This window comes from Xiphias gladius, chromosome 2 (assembly GCF_016859285.1).
Source record: "Xiphias gladius isolate SHS-SW01 ecotype Sanya breed wild chromosome 2, ASM1685928v1, whole genome shotgun sequence".
Taxonomy (NCBI): Eukaryota; Metazoa; Chordata; class Actinopteri; order Istiophoriformes; family Xiphiidae; genus Xiphias; species Xiphias gladius.
The window spans coordinates 15,162,812-15,180,880 of record NC_053401.1 but is presented as its reverse complement, the minus strand read 5'-3'; the positions used below and the strand labels follow the sequence as shown (position 1 = coordinate 15,180,880).

Genomic DNA, 18,069 nt, shown 5'->3' with positions numbered 1-18,069 from the left:
GAAAAAGAGAGAGAAGAAGAAGTATGCCCTAACTTTAGATAACTGGCCGGTGATGAAAGTTGGTTGCATTGGGCTGTTGGAAGGGGAGATGGAGAGAATAAAGGGAACAGGAGAAGGAGAGGAGGATGGAGATAATGAGTGGATGTATGCCAGCTCCTCCCCCACCTCCCCTTACTTTTTCTTCTTCCACAGTTTGTTTATTTATGTCTTAAAGTTTAGGTAATTTTTGAAACTAATAATTTATTTATTTCTTTAACCAATCTCTCCTCTCCTCCCTTTAGGACCAGGATGGCACTAAGGGGAGCTCTCTTAGTCCTTACCCCCAGCACAATTCTACCTCACCAGGCAAAGAGGAGGGTGGAGGCGGGGGATCGGTGACGGGCACCCTGGGGACCCCTGAGAGACGCAAGGGCAGCCTGGCAGACGTGGTGGACACACTGAAACAACGCAAGATGGAGGAGCTGATCAAGAACGAGCCAGAAGGTCAGTGATTAAAGGGGAGGTTTGTGCAGCCAGATGTGTGATCTGCAACTCCCCACAATCTCGCCGCTCTTTTATCACACTCTGTTATGCTCTCTTCTTCTTTCTTTCTGTCATGATTTCTCTATGGCTCTATCGCTCTCTCCCTCTCCCTCTCTTATGAACCCACACACATTCAGATGTGAGGAGAGTCTTTGTTTTTCCAGCACACAAACAGACAGCATCAGCTGTTTGGGCCTATTGTCCACCATGCTTTGCATATTTATCACAACCTGACAAATAAGATACAGTATCCTTGTGCATGTATGTGTTCATGTGTGTGGAGTGTATACTTGAGTGTGTCAAAAGCCTGCAAACACACTTTGACATCTTACCAACTCTCCAAATGTTTCCCAGCTGTAATTTCAAAGGGGGCACACTCACACTAGGATTTCTTTTATCTTAAAAATAAATGAGGGTTAAATGTGTCACCTTTCCTGTTACCTTTGTAACCTTTGGTTTGATGCTCTCTCTCAGCCCTCAGCCAAGACTTCATACACTTTTGAGGAGGCTAAACCAGATTTTTACCCAGAGCTACATAGCTTAACTAGATTAGCCCTGACATTTCATTCTCAAATTTAGCCTTGGGCTCGCAATTGGAGTTGGGAAAAGAGATAAAATTAGCCCATGGCCAAGTCTAATTTCCACTGGGCAGAAAAATGAGGGTTTAAGTCACTATGATGCATGTGATAGTGATAATGTGATAGGGGGATCACCAGCAGGTTCCATCTCCTTTAAGAAGATGGGATGATATAAATGGTGCTTTATTGGTGGAAAAACTTTGTGTGCTACACAGGGAGGTCAGTTTCAGTTTTAAAACAACTCCCTGAAGCTGGTGGGGTTCTACTGACTTGTTCAAGGGCACTTAAGCCAAGCAAATTATTGGTCTTGGTAAGCCTACTGAACTTGATGTGTATAAATTACTTTTTTTTTTTTTTTTTTTTGGGAGCATCAAAGGGGATCTGATCCCAGTCAAACCTAACCCGAAAAGACCCAAGGATAATCAGACCCACTATAAATGCAGTCAAACTGAACAAACAAAAACAGCAACGATATTACCTAATAATGAAACAAATATTTTTTATAGTTTATATGCTTTAAAGAGGAATTTATGGAAATAATTGAAAGTCCTGTTTTCAGCTTCTGCACCAACAATGAAACATTCTGTAGTCAACTAGACAATAAAGTACGTAGACAGAAGATAATTATTTTTTAAGCAGTACTGTAACTGTGATTATGCCATATCATTTTTTAACTGTTCATGCTTCATAGCTTCCAATCCATGTTCGGGAAGCGCAGGTGAGATTTTGCTTTCTGCTCCATTGCTTAAGTTGATGCTAAATCTGGGGTTAACCGCTGTCCCTTTACTCATATGTTGGCATGACCAGAGCCTGTGCACCTGTGTGTTGCACACACACTACGCATGGAGTTATTCCTAAAGGATTTACGCTACTTTTATACAACATGCAATACTGAGTACGCTCTGATCCACGCAGATACACTTATTTATTAGACATATTGACACACAGACCCAAGACCAGTAGCACAACACGAGACTCTACCAGACCTGAGTTTAGACTGTGTAATGAATGTAATTGTCTAACTCAGATCCTTGGTCAGGTCTCATTTCCTTATAACTGAGTGGACCTGTGGAGACTTTTAAAGCAGATGCATTCTAAAACATCCACTAGATCTTCTTATATACCTTCATACTTTCCCTTAACTTCTAAATCCACCACTGCTGCGTGCTAAGATTTCTATTCAACCATCTCTGTGAACTGTTGGCAGCCTCAAATTAAGTCTTATGTGCCCAAAAGGTGAAAGAACAGTACAGCAGCAGCAGCAGCACACTGTATATTTATCTTTAAATGTATGTGCACATGTGTACTTGTGTGTGTTTGTGTTCCCCCAGTACATCAACAGGCTTCCATTTCAAGCTGTGACATGCTAACCTTATTTTCCAGGCTTTTCTATAAGGTTTGGTAAGCAGCAGAGATTGCTGGTCAGCTCTTGCCGTCTGGTTGTTTTTATTCCGGTTGATAGAGAGGCCTGTTGTGGCACATTTTACAAAAAAAGAAAGAAAGAAAGAAAAAAACTGGGCTTTTTGTTGAGCTGAGCTGTTTTGGGTTGTTCACTGGACCTCATGAACTGGCTGCACAGGAAAAAAACAATAATGGATCTTTATGAGTCAGCCAATGCAGAGAGAGGGAGAGGGGGGAAGGAGGAAGAGAAGGACAGGAGAGTAAAGGAGAGAAAGAGCAGTGTCTTCACGGACTCCATTAGCAGAGTGCCACAGTGGTGCAGCATCCAAACCAACCTGGAGCATTATCTGCGTGATGTTTAAATGAAACGCGCTTACAAAAGGCCCCAGTGCCTCCAGACCCAGCACACACATACACACACTGAGCAACACAGGCCAAGCAAGAAGAGAAAGGAAGAAAGAAAAGACAGTAAGGGAAGGAAAGAGAAGCTGAGAGAAGATGGGGGGGGGGGCTATAAGAGGCCGTATTGAGTGCAAGATAGAAATCCCTTTCTGTGCCCGGCTAGCTATTGTTTGGCTGTGTGGCTCAGAAAGGCCATTAGCAGCAAACAGCAGGTTGGGATGAAAATTTAATGAAGGCTTTAATCATTATGAAAGGCCTAGAATATTACTTCTCTCTCTGTCTCTCTCTTCCTCCCTCTCTCTCTCTGTCTCTCCCTCTCCTACACACATGCTGGCGCACTGCTTCCAGCTGGATCAATGCACACACATACTCACACACATACATGCACACATACATTTAGAGTGTAGGAACATTAACACCAGGAGGGATTTGAGCAAGTGGCCAATGACACAAAATGGGTCAGAAAATGATAAACAACTCAATACAGAAAGAGAAGCTTGACTTGTCGAAGGCAGCCCCGGAGCTAGACATCACACACATACACACGCCCGCACACACACAAAAACACACACACATACACACACACACACACACACACACACACACACACACACACACACACACACACACACACACACACACACACACACACACACACACACACACACACACACACACACACAAGTATGGCTTAAGTTTGAAAGATACAGTTTTGTGTCTGTGGCTAGGGTTGCTCTACTTAGACTAGATGAACCGAGAGTGGTAAATACTAGATCAGTGTGTGCGCTGTTAAAGCCTTTGGGAGCATGTAAGCTTGGGTATGTGTATTTGTATATGCATTTTTGGCAGAATTTGTGAACACATGTATGTTAGGAGAAGCATTGCATTTGGCTGCATGCATTCAAGGTGTGTGTGTATGTCTGTTGGCCTCTAATAAATGACTAGCCATGTTGTCCCCCATGGCCTGGCCCAACCATGCTCCACCGCTCTCCTGCTCTTACCATTCAACTCCTGTCTTACTCAACTGGCCACCTGCTACCCTGGAGATACACACTCGCTCTCACACACACACCAGTACATATATGTGCAGATGCACACAAATAACTAAACACTGCTAGGAAGCTGTCTTTAATGAATTCTTCGGGAGCTACAGGGAGGAACAGCAAAGATAAGAATGCAATGTCACTGCCTCGTCTGATGTATGTGTGTTTATGTGTGTATCCCTGTTTTTATCTGGACTTGAGGCGAGAGGCCACTTGGCTAACTGCTCACACTCCAGGTGTGTGTGTGTCATTATGTGGAATAATGAGAGCAGAGTGCAGAGCAGCGCAGGAGGAGCAGGGTCGAGAGGAAAGTCGGTGTTTAAACCCGAGAGATTGCTGCACATTCAGGATGAACACAAGCACATACATGGGCTGGGAGCTAAATACACACACACACACACACACACACACACACACACACACACACACACACACACACACACACACACACACACCTGAGTTGGAGAGGCTATTTCCCTTGGACTTGCTATTTAACCCCCTGTGACCCTGTGCCACAGAGCAAGGCCTTGTGATAATCTATTAGCCCAGCTGTGGGAAAGACATGCACCTTAGACATAGATAGATAGATAGATAGATAGATAGATAGATAGATAGATAGATAGATAGATAGATATAGATTATAAACTATTAACTAAAAGAGAAGAAAAACGAGGGGAGTCAAAAGGCAGAAAAACATTACTAAATGGGGCACAGATGTTCCTCTTGGCCCCTGGAGTGGTGCCTCCACTGGACTTTCACCAGACACTCAGCCTCATTTCTCCTCTCCTCTCCTCTCCTCTTCTCTCCTTATCTCTCTACATAGCAGCTTTGACTGTAAGTGGCTCCCATTAAGTGCCAGCTGAGCTCCATCTCTGGACCCGTCTGTGGCCCCTCTGGTACCCAGCTACTGCTACCCATCACTGGGGCTCCATGGCCTCTGGGACTTTTTATGTTTTCTCCTTTTTAGTTTAAGCTCAGCCATAAACATAAATAAACAAAGGTTCAAAACTAGAAATGTGTTTCTTCTGAATACATTTACTATACATCTTTTGAGGTGGCCCAAATGTGATATAGTAATATGCTTTCATGTATTAGCAATGTTAAAGATGAGGCTGGATCATGTTGCATGCAGTGTTGCTATGAGCGGTTGAAATTTTAGGATTTGACAAAATATGACACCATCTTTAAGTTTAAAATTTTCAAATGAAGTTCCTTGCTTTTTATTAAAGTAGAGCAGCCATATTCATCACTCAGTACTCAGTTCTCTGGACTTCCAGTATTTAACATTCTGAGGAAGAGCAGGTGATACAAATTTGTATTGATATAGCAGCAGTTTAAAATGTGTTAAGGTCACTTTAATTTCTTAACTTGATAAGATCAGAAGTAAACCTCTTTAATGTCAAAATATTAAAAAAAAATATTGCTATCACTTTCAATGATAACATAATGAATGATTCTGCACTGAGCTTGATTGTATGGCTCTGGCGGTCAGTTTCCTCTGTTGGCGGTTGTATTGTTGGGTTTAACAAATGGCAATATTCTTGTTGTTTTATTGAGCCAGGGTGCAGCTCAGGAGTCAGACTCTCGCCTTTATATTTTATGGCCTTGATCTGGACACACGTGCAGGGAGACAAGACACACTTGTGCACATACAGCCTCGCACACACATACACTGCGGACAACATGCAGTTTTACAGCTGTGCAGGCAACCTTGAGGTCAACCAGAATGGTGTTTTTTATGGCTGAGTGTACTCGCTGCTCCAAGGCACTGGTTTCCATACTGAAAATGCCAACTCAATGGCAGATGTCACACAACACACACTCATGGACACATGCTCACACATGCACGCAAAGGACTTCATCTATTTTCAAGGCAGGGAGGGAACCCAGGGCTTGCTTTTAGAGAGCACTGAGGCATTTTATAGGACAGCACTTAGGCAAGGCCATTGTGCCACACAAGCACACAGTGACCGGAGCTCCCTCATGCCTCCATACACTCCAATGGGTGACAATGGGAAGGGCGGATACATTCTGCCAAGAAGAAGGAGAGAGTGAAAGAAAGGGAGAAAAAAAATGTGCCGGAGAAGTAGAGGGATCGAGGCAGTCTCTCGTTCATCCGTCCATCACTTAAGCACCCCCCCTTCACTTTGCCTAATCCTTCCACTGCTCTGCTATCTGGGGGGTTATGTCAAACACACACACGCACGCACACTTTAAACATCAACAATGGCATATACGACCCTTGCAAGCCATCACATAGACCTGCGACTTTTAAGCACACATCCCTAAGGGGCATGTGTGGACTGAAAAAGACACAAACACACAAACACACACACACAGCAGCAGGTTCACAGCCCTAGCGTGGGAGCGGGCGAGCGTCTTTATGTGATTTCCACCCTTTGTCAGTAATTAGTTTGTTGTATAAATTAACACGAAGTGCAGCAGGACTCTCACAGCCATTGTTTGTCGCGATCATTCTTCTCGTGCTGGGAAAAGGAGGCGAGTAAAATGAAAAAGAGGGGGAGGTTGAAAGAGAGAATTTTTTTTTAAAAATTCATTACAAGCGGGAAAGAAAGTTCAGGCGAGTGAGAAAAAGCAAGAGATTGTCCTCCTGTTTGCCAATTAAAGGGTTCTAAATACACAGTCAGCTTTCACTAAAGAGAAGTTGACATCATGCTCTTGGGGCTAAGTCTGCCTTGACTCCCTTGCTAAGGAGAATTGAACTCTGTGTGTTGTGTTTTTTCTGCTACACCTCCTATCCCATGACCTGGCAGAGAAAAAGAAAACCTTCAGTGATAAATTCGAAACTTTCTCTGCTTAGAAAGATCACAATATTGAAATAGAGATCGCATCCTTTTGCACAAAAAAACCTCACTTTAAAGCAGACAAAGAGCCCATGCTTCGTGTTGCATATCTAAGAACACCAGTTCCTTTTATTTATCATTTTTCACAGTTATCTAAGTGTCATTGTGTCATGGCTCACAATTCAAATCAAGACAATTCGTTTTTTGTTTTTGTTTTTTTTTTCTTTTTTTTTTTCTGTCTCTTTTTTCTGGCATGAGAAAGTGGCAACATCATGGGGGGAACCTGAGTCTATTGTGAGGCTGGCCATTGTTGGCCTGATGAAAGGCGCATTCAAGTCACTTTTCTTATTTAATTGTTTTGCTTCTGCTTTTCAACGTGGCATTTTCTCTCCAGCCTTGCATGAGACAATCGGTGGGGATGAAACTCCTTTCTACCATTCTACCCAGTCCAGATGAGTGATATTAAGGAGATGAATAGTGTGTGTGTGTGGTTGTGTGTGTGTGTGTGTGTGTGTGTGTGTGTGTGTGTGTGTGTGTGTCTGTGTGTCTGTGTGTCTGTGTGTGTGTGTGTGTGTGTGTGTGTGTGTGTGTGTGTGTGTGTGTGTGTGTGTGTGTGTTTTTGGGGGGGAGGCAGTGCCCCAGCTTTTGTTCAATACATGAGCATAAAGGGGCTCAGAGAGAAGAGAGAGGGTCCTGTGGTTTTCCTTATGGTGTGTGTGTGTGTCTGTGTGTGTTATTGGCCTCCTGGCGCGGCATTAAGTTAAGGACAAAGGCTGAGGTTCATGAATCAGCTAGGGCTTCCATAGCTAAACTATTGTGACCTACTCACAATTGGAGTATTGATTGTGTCTGTATGCATGCGTGTATTTGTGTGTGTGTGTGTGTGTGTGTGTGTGTGTGTGTGTGTGTGTGTGTGTGTGTGTGTGTGTGTGTGTTGATACCTGGTGATGAAGCAGGTACGGGGGATGTTTTTATTTGTACTTCTTCACGACAGGAATGTTGCATGTTTTGCATTTCTAGGGTGTCATACACACCATATGAATGTGTTTTGCTCTCTGTTTGTGTAAGTGTGTGAGTCAGACTGTCCCAAATAAAGGCCTCCTGTCACCGACTCCCAAATATTAGCTAGGCCCCAGTGTTTTGGCATCAACACATTCACTTCCATTCAACACCATGTCCCATGACCAAATCAGTGGAATCCATGATTTATCTATTCAGCGTTCTAATAAACTCTCTTCATTTGCAAGCCCTGTTGTTTTTCTTCCTTTTCTGTTATTTTCCTGTCTTTGTTTTTTCTCACATTCCCATGGAGATGCAGAGGAATGTTTTTATGCTGCAAAAAAGCTGCAAGATTAATGAGTTTTGCGTAAAGTGCGCCAACTTTCATTTGTCCTTCGATATGAAATGCAGCTGAAAAATCTAAAAACTTTTCATTGAGGCACTTAAGCAACAAAAACACTCTCAGAAACACTTTGGAAAGGTGATTGCACCCCCAAACATTATTACTTCATAAGAAGAATTATCAAGTTAGCTGATGACTTCAGCATCTTCCATTAAGTAGTTTACTGACATACCAGCAGTCGCTTTTTGAGTAACTGGATGTTGCATTTTGGAATACTTGATTTTTCATCTTGACATTGTGCCATAGCAAAACAAAAAAAGGTATCACTTGGCTGCAAGCTTTCCGGACATTTCTATTAATATACACATGTTGTAGTGTGTTACATGGAGGCATTTCTAAGTGAACTTTAAATAAATGGTGAGGGAAGATGCTTCTATGTTGGGCAGTCATGACTTTTATATCTTTTTTCATAGTTTTTTATTGTAGGGTCACAATTAGGGAACAGTTAATTACACTTTATTTTACGGGTCCAGAATTTCCTAAAAACCTCCTAAGAAGTTTCCTGGAAAGAACTATGTAATCTGGGATTTTTTATATGGAAAATGGAATCAGAGTTCTGAAACAGTTACTTTAGTCAGAGTTTATTTAGCTTTACGGAGTTTTAGAGCAGTTGTTGATTTCCAGAGGAAAAATTCCTCCATTTAAACTCAAGGAAATCTTCATTCATTATACATTATTCATCATATTATATCAAACATTATTCTTCATGTATGTTGAATTGTAAGTTTGCCTGTAGAAAAATTTAACACTTTTGAATGGTCAGCTGACTCAAAGACTAGGTTAGTAATTAATTGGAATCAACCAATTTGAAGTGTTCCTATTGAACACTTTTTCTGTTTTACCTACAGTATAATTAGTACTAATTAGTATTAGCATTATTATTAGTAGTAGTATAATGAAATTGTGTTGTGTCTTTACTGGGAAATATTAGGAATTGGTGGACCTGTGAAATAAAGCATTCCTGAACAGCTTCTTATTCATTCATGTTTGTTCCATGAATCATTACACACAGAGGAACCAGAAACCAACAAAGGAAACTGATTTGAATCAGTAAAACCTAATCAAATCAACTAGGCTAAAAACATGTAACACTGACAAAGGATGCAAAGATGATCATATTTAAGCAAATTTCTTGGCACTTCCAGATAAAATTGAGATTGACTTTACATACCGTGATGCATATGCGCATCTAAACTAATGTACGTATACGTAAATGCTTGTATGTGTTTATATAATGTATTTAAACAGGTCCTATACTGTAGATGCACATCTACATTTTCACGGCACCTTTATGCCTACTGTTGGCTATAATGTATGGACTGTAAGGATGCTCTCTGTTAGACCTTATTACCTACTGTATGACTGTTTTTTGCAAGATATTAAGTGTGTTCTTATATTAGATACTATTCTTAAACTACATATATAGGCAAATCTGTATTTTTACTTCTGATTTCCTTAAATGCCACATATTGCATGTTAATATATAGCCTATGTGTGATAGAGACTCCACCCCAGTTTCCACTTTATAATCCATGTAGGCTTGTGTACAAATTTACAGTTTAGCTCCAACACACATGTGAAAGCATCAGAGCTGTAGTCTCCCATCATCCATGTCAGCAGCAGAGGATTTAAGGCCTGACATGGATGTCAAGGGGCTTTAACAGCCTGAGTCGTGGGATTGGTGTGTATCACTGTATAGCTCTTGTTAGATTTTCTGCACACACGGCAATAAAAAGCATGTTGCCCCACACTTGACAACAAACACACCAGCCTGTATGACCTGATCGAGTAGCTGCCCATCAGGCATCTAGGATACCGAATAGACACATGCCAACAATTCACGTATTCACCACCAACAGGCCACCCCTACTGTTTCCGCTCCCTCTTATATGACCAGTTGTGACGGTGGTGTGTATACTGTTGTGTAGCTTTAGCACTTAAATCATTCAGAGAGCAACAAGTCAGGCAGCTAGTCACTCAGTCAGTCTTTCAATTTGTCTTCCAGTCAACTAGCGAAAAAACCAATCCTACAGTGTATTAGCCAGCTAGCCACTCGGCCCACCATTCAGTCAGCCAGGGAGTCAGTCACTCAGCTGGTTCAGCAGCCAGTTAGTGTGCCAGTCTTTGAAGCCACAAAGTCTATATTAATTAACCCCAGGCAGGCTGGTCAGAGGGCGGATCCTGCAAATGAAGTGGTAGTGTCTGTGTTGTCAGCCTCGGGGGTCATGACCCTGAGCCCTCAACGCAACCCAGCCTTATGTGAGCCAGATGTTGGGAGACAAGCATCTCCAGTGCCCCTGTCCATTCCCACCTCCTGCCCCTGCTTCTCTGTCTGCCTGCCTGCTTCCCCCCATCCCTCCTCTTTTCAGCCGTCTCTTACTCCCCGTGGGATCCCTGCATCCCTCCATTCACCTCTCCCATTCCATCCCTCTATTTTCACCCCTCCCACCTTGTTTGGCCCACTGCCCCTTTTCGCTTTGCTCTGGGGAAAGAGTGCCGTGTGTGTGTGTGTGTGTGTATGTGTGTGTGTATGTGTGTGTTGCCAGGCAGCGTGCCTGTTCTCATCACCCCCCCCCCCCCCCTCCTATTCTCCTACGTCATCCTTCCCTCTTCCCTTTCTTTCCTCCCTCTCAACCCTTGCTTTCCATTCCTGGCCTATCCTCATTTCTATTTCTTTTCTCCGCCACATTCTCTCCATTTTTCTCCTCCTAGCTCCCTTTGTCCATGGCACTCTCTCCACCTGCTTCTAATCACACCCCCTCCATCTATTTCACTCTCTGCCTTCATTCATACTTTGCTCTCCCTCCTCCCTCCCTCCCTCTCCCCTCGTCTCCTCCTCAACTGGGCTCAGGAGCAGTGAACAGGTGTTGTCTCCTTTTGATTTGGGTGCATACGGATTAATGCTGTCAGCTCAGCTGTTAAAACAACTGCCACGGCCAGATGCCAGTCAGTTTGGGGCTGGAGCTGTCACCTACACACACACACACACACACACACACACACACACACACACACACACACACACACACACACACACACACACACACACACACACACAAACACATTCAAACATCCAAACATATGCACACTCAGATGCAGGCGTGCACACACAGGGTAAAATGCACACGTACACACACAAACACAAGGCCTCTTGGCTCATTGTAATACCGACAGAGCAAATCAGCTGCTATACACAAGTCTTGTCTGTAACCCAGGTGTGTGTTTCTCTAGCTTTTCAAAATCATCACAGTAAGTGGGTATGAAAGAGACAGTATTACATGACACTACAGTGATCAATAATATAGAGTCAAGAGTTGTTATAGACTCACCTAGACAATTTGAGTGCAACATTTACAAAGAAGCGGCCTTATTGTAGGAATTTAGTCTTTTTTTTGTTTTTACAAAGATGACAACACTTTTAGAGTTACGGTGAAATAGTTTAAATTAGTTAGGGGGCACTTAACATATAAAGGTGAGTTTAGTCATCATTGAAACTACTGCTAAGCCTGAGAAAATAGTTATAAAACATCTTCTGTGGCTCTGCATGTGGTCTCTAAAGTCTTAGAATTAACTTGGACGATGTCACCGGGGTTATCTTGTGTTAGGCTTGGAACATAGCCTAACACATATGGGACTTAATGCCAGGGTATCTCAGTCTCTTTAGCTTTGCTTTTTTTAAAATATGACTCTTATGGGTCCCCCAACTTAATGGAAGTACAATATTAAATAGCTTGAGCATCCATTTAAGCATGTCTTGGTTCTCTTACTAAATTATTGCAAAGTTTTTCCAGTTAGAGACATTTGCAACACTAAAAGGGGAGAGACTTCACTCAGCTGTTTTCCCATTATAAAATCAAATGGTGTTGTCTTTCAGTGGGTTAAGCATTATAATTCAATTGCTTGTGAGGACAGATTAATTTAATTAATACAGTTTTCAAAATTAGCCATTTGTAAAACATTTAGGAAATCACTATTCTTAGATCCTGAACTGAGGTTTGAAATCTTTGACATCTTATGAATACATCAACTTTGACATGTTTTAAAACCTCTTGCAAATAGAATATTTAATGTATGTGCTGTGGTGCAGACTTAATTTTAACTGTGAAATATGAATTTGCCCTTTTACCCTCCTAGAGGAACACTGTGAACATTGTACACTGAGCATGCTTACTGTAGGTCAAAAGGACACTGAGCTTCTTAAGCCACAAATTCATTTACAGCCTTATTTCCCAAAAATAAATATGTGATTGTTATTATTTGTATTATAATCAGCTACTTCTCTCAATGACGTAAAGACCTGAAATACAAAATATAAATGCAAAACTAATATTACATTTCATCACCTTTGTTTTTGTATTTGCTTCTGTATTAAGTTAATAGACCTTCAGGAAGGCTTGTTTATATTACCTTTTCCTATAACTGTGTTTACTGTTAAAGAAACTCTCCATTTGTAAGGCCACATGATTTCTACCTTTCCACCTTCACCCTCTCTCCCACTATTCCTCAGTACCCTGCCCAGAGTCACTTGTTCCTTTCTTTTCTCCAAAACATTCATCCAGCACTGTCTGTAGTCAGTACCCAAATAAATGTACATACACGCCTAACAGGATTTATTAGAACAGTGCAAGTACCTGTACCTGCTTCATACCTGTGTCATCGTAAAACTTTTACCTTATATGTCTATGACCTGTGTGTGTTTTTGTGTCTGTATGCGTTACCATTTTTTTTTGGTACCAGCTCCCTTCCTACACTCACAGCCGTTTTCCGCCTGATGGTTCCTTAAATTTAGAATGTGGATACTGAAATTTGTGAGCGAAATGATGATAACTATGAATATCAATGATCAGCAGTGGGTAAGTGATGTGTAACATTGTTATTAAAGGCTCCTTTAGATGTGGGTGAAGCTTGCAAGCTTCCTCTCCGTGTTTGTGTGTGTGTGTGTGTGTGTGTGTGTGTGTGTGTGTGTGTGTGTGTGTGTGTGTGTGTGTGTGTGTGAGTGTGTGTGTGTGTGTGTGTGTGTCTGTGTGTGTGTGTATGTGTCTGTGTTTGCGTGTGTTTGCATGTCCGTGTGTGTGAAATGATGGGTAGTGGGCTTTAGAGCGGTGATGCTGGTATCTTGTTCCATTTTATAAACACACACTCACAAACGCAAATTATGAGGGGAAACATTCCACTTTCCATCTTTTCCTTCTGGCAGATATCTGCTCTATCTTTATGTCTCTCTCTCTGTATCGCTTGTTGTCTGTCTTACTCTCTCCCTCTGCCTCTTTCTCTCACACTTTTTTTTCTCTCTCTTAAATTGAACTCATGTACTCATGTTTGTTTCCATGCCTCACTGTAGACAGTCTTGTGATGCTGGTTCAAGGAGCCATCCGCACTAAAACACTGGACACTTGTTTGTTAGGTCACGTCAGTTTGTCTGCCAGTCAACTGAAACTCTTATACCCAAAAGCACACACACCTAACTTACTCTCACATTAAGCCCTCTGTCTAGGTGCCTGCTCCCCCCCATCAGTTTACTATGGTTACTTACCCAGTATACTGTATATCATGCACTCTTCGTCCATTTTGTTGGGTTTTTTTTGGTTTTCATTACACTAACAAGGTTATGGCCAAGGTAATCATACCGCACTGAAGTCTCCAGTCTGTGCTGAGCCAAATGTTGTTTAGACAATTAGCCCACTCAAAGAGTCATGAGTGTCTTGTCAGGGGAATGGTAGAAGGAGGAAGAGGGGGTCAAAGACTGAAAGGAATGTACAGAAAGAGAAAAGAAGTACTGATGCAAGAAACTGTGTCTGTGAGGGGGTGAAATCAAAAATTGATGATGCTCATGAATACAGTTGACACAGTTAACTTGTTTAGATCAAGATATGATCAGATTAACAGAGGATTGATTTAATAAAAAAAGAACCAGAATATGTAATAGAGAAGCCAAACCTGATTTGATAAACATCCTAATCATTCATTAGATACTGTATATTATTAAATATTTCCATTGACATGAGCATTTATTGTTTAATCAGTGTTTTGGTAGATATGCCAATCAAACTTAAACTTGAATTTGAATGAGCTGACTGCAATTTTTTAGCTGTTTCAAGCTCCAGTGGGCCCTTTTCACTGAGTTAAAGCATATTGATCTTGAATCTGTATGACTAACCAACAACTGGGCATGCTATCAACAACATTTTTTTGTAATTGACACATTAAGTACACATATTAAATGTCAAATGTTCACACTAGTGCAATGACTGAATTAAAAATCAGTTAATTAAAGATGTACTCTAGCGAATTAGTATTTCACATAAAGGGGAGCTCACAGGAGACATATTTAAAAAAGAAATAGCCAAAATCACAGCAGCAAGAGATGTCCTGACTTTTAGTCCCTAGTACCAGAACAACTTGATCCTACATTTCCCATAATATAACTAAATAGCATCTTTCATTAGACACTGGCTGCCTCCCAAATGCCCACTTTCCATCCACTCACATCAGTATGACATCATCCAGGCCTTTTTTTAAACTCTGCAATGTTCTTCCAGAGAACAGAAGACAATATACAAATATGTTCACAGGTTGTGTAGTGCTCCTTGACACAAGTAGCCTGAACTTTATGTGTAAAATAGATGGAGAACCTGTTTTTATCAAGCTTTTGTTTTTATCAATAGCTTCTGCTGTTATCCGATCAAGTAATCATACAAAAAGTTAAATTTCAAAGTGACATTTTTATTTCACTCTCACTGCAGTATGTTCTTTCACCAATTCTGTTATAGTCATTAGTCACAGTGATCTAAATGTGACCTAACCAGCAGCATCAGCCGTTATTGATGAGGCAAATCTCATCAACCAATCAAACTTTTTTTGTCCGCCTAAAAACGATGTGATCTTGCCAGGAAAATTTGGGAGTAGGAAAAGATTTACAGAAAGAGACATTGACATGAGTGAATAATTGGAGCAGAGTGACTCTTAAGGCTCCAACAAGTCAGGCACACAAACACTGGTAAGCGTGTACGCACACACACACACACACACACACACACACACACACACACACACACACACACGCACACACACACACACACACACACACACACACACACACACACACACACACACACACACACACACACACACACACACACACGCATATACACACACGCACACACACACACAAATATGAACACACATGCTAGTCAGCAGAGCATTCCAGTGCTGTTTGGACTGTTGTTGCCATTGGTCTAATGGTTCTCACATGTCTGTCGCCCTATCTTTGAACGGCAGTCAGGACAATGTGGGCTATTCTTAAGACTTTACAACGTGCTTTGTCTCAAGCCGATCGACACACAGATGGAACAAACATTCACTCATAGAGAAGAAAGACAAAAAGAGATGCAATAGATATCAAAAGTCAAATAGACACATGTGTAGACACAGAAGTGTGTGCGCATGCATGTTTGTGCATCTGTTTGCGCTTGTTAACAGCATCTGAGTTAAGTACAATAGGCGGGTCCTGCCTCTGCTGTCCGGCAGAGCAAAGCCACTCTAAAGACAAGCCAACTGTCAATCAAACAGCCAACACAGGGCAAAAACTATGATAGCATCAGAAATAACAGTCTTTACCCATCATTCTTACATAAACAAACACACACGCATGCACAAACACACAGGCCTAGGGGATGTTAAAGTCACAGCTCAGCCCTGTTTGAATAGGCTTCCAACATGCAAAGCAGCATTAGTGTGTCAGGAGCGTCTTGCTGTTCTGTCTGTCTTCTGTCATTGCTTTGACAAGCAGACCAAAAATGTCCTGGCTCACAAGAGAAAACGCAGCATTGTATGTGTGTGTGTGTGTGTGTGTGTGTGTGTGTGTGTGTGTGTGTGTGTGTGTGTGTGTGTGTGTGTGTGTGTGTGTGTGTGTGCTCTTCATCTGTCTCGCACATAGTTAATGCGTGGGTCCGTTCTCCTCCTATACATGGCAGGCCCAATGCACAATGTCTTCTTTTGTTGTCATGTTAGAGTGATGCAATAAAGCTGTGCGGTGACAAGGACGGCCTTGGGGCTGCTGCAGTGATGGAGGCATTGAGTGTGTGCGTGTGCACGCGCACGTGTGCGTGCATGTGTGTGGACTGGAGACAAGAGCACTGAAGAGGGGTTATTGCCACGAGACAGATTGCAAGTGTCATTTTCCATTACAGCAGCCTGAGCCACTGTGTACAACACACACACACAGCTACACACTGATACACATGCCTTGGCCTACTTTAACAGGATGCTTTTGACAGGGAGAGATGTGCGTGCATTAAGAGAGTGCCGACCCGACTATTTAACCCTCTCCTCGACCTGACACAAGGTTGAGAAAGCAGCATTTGCAGACACACACCTTTTCTTTTTTGTGATATTTTTTTGGCTTGTCTGGTTGATTCACAGGCCACACCCCCAATTTTTCCAGTTTTATTGAAATTTAAGCAGTTCAAATCGAGTGAATAAAAGTTTAGGTCACCAAAAACTAAAAAATTATGTAAATTTCATAGAAAGCAGGCTTCTTTCAGGGATTAATAAGTAAATTTACAGTTTTCCGGCAGCTATGAAAGTAAATGAAACCTTGAAAGTTAATGCAAACAATTCCTATAGGTGCCCCAACTTTTCTTGATTACTTAGAAACCCTCCGTCTATACAAAGGCAGTGTTGGAACCTACTGTGTTACTACACCCTCCAATGGATTTTTAGGACAATACTATACTGCAGAAAGTAGTACTGTAAATTATCAGAATAGTGAGAAAAGGGCAAATAACAAAGGAAGACAGACTGGTTGGTTGGGTCCATCCTACAGCAGGATGATGACCAAAAACATTAGAAGAAAAGAGCTAGACGGTGGATTCGCATGTTGGAACACCAACAGTTTTTACACTTAAACCCCATGGAGCTGGTTTGGGATGACCTGGACAGAAGGTGAAAGCAGGCACCCTACAAGTGTAGCACATTAGTGGGAACTTCTGCAACAGTGTTGGGGTGAACTTTCCAAACAATGTTTCATATCCATTGTAGAAAGAATGCCACAATTGTGCTCGGCTGCTGAAAAAAATTTAAATCAAAAATATAGATTTAATTTAGGATTTAGGTTTCCTTCATTCATTTTTTTAATCTGTATTATTTATCTGTTTTATGCTTTAATTTCAGAAACACAGACAGATTTTCAAGAGTCTGTAAATTGCATTTGGATCTGCAAGTAACTTAGAAGCTGTTGGTGAAAAACTTATTTTTGTGGTTTAGTTGAAAGATTACATTATGGTACTCCATTGGCTGAGAAAACTCTTTGACCTCTTGGACTTGAAACAGCCTAAAAAAACATTGGAACATTTTAAAAATTCCTTGACACTCAGCTAAAAACTTAAAAGTAAAAATGTGCTTTCTTACTTTTTGAAAAATTTACAATCAGGAGAAACAAGTTTTTCACCTGATAGCAGAGCCAGGATACAATATACTTTTCAGAACAGCTTTTCAAAGGATCCTCAGTGAAAACATTGAGTTTTAAATACAGCATGACCCATTGTTTATGTGAACCTCTATTATCTATTCAAAAGTCTCTCATGAGGCTCTGTTTGTTAACCAGGCAATTAGTGAGCAGTATTCTATGGTTATCATACCATAGTTGACACTTGGTCTCTTCAGCTTGTAAAGTATGAGGCAGTAAAATGAAAATGGGATCTGTGTTCGGTCCCATAGCTTGTCCCTAATAAGGTGCAGCGGCAGCGGTTATCAGGGGCTCTGCTGAATTAGTCCACAGCAGATTCAAATGTTTAGATGCTATCAAACACCATTTAATGATAATGGAGGTCACAGAGGCAATGGGGAAAATGGTGTGTTTGTGTGTGTCTGTTTGTGTGCGAAAGGAACATTTCACTGTCCCCTGCAAAAACACAGCA

The 18,069-nt window shown here is 41.6% G+C and overlaps 1 protein-coding gene across 7 annotated transcripts in view; it reads left to right on the top strand.

Annotated features, from left to right (window-relative positions):
* sox5 (SRY-box transcription factor 5) overlaps positions 1–18,069 on the top strand; it is a 97,066-nt gene that overhangs the window by 20,188 nt on the left and 58,809 nt on the right. For all 7 annotated transcript variants that reach the window (XM_040151398.1, XM_040151381.1, XM_040151418.1 and 4 more), the window contains exon 3: positions 282–483. In XM_040151398.1, coding sequence (XP_040007332.1) covers positions 282–483 — 202 coding nt within the window. The remainder of the gene's footprint in view (positions 1–281; positions 484–18,069) is intronic.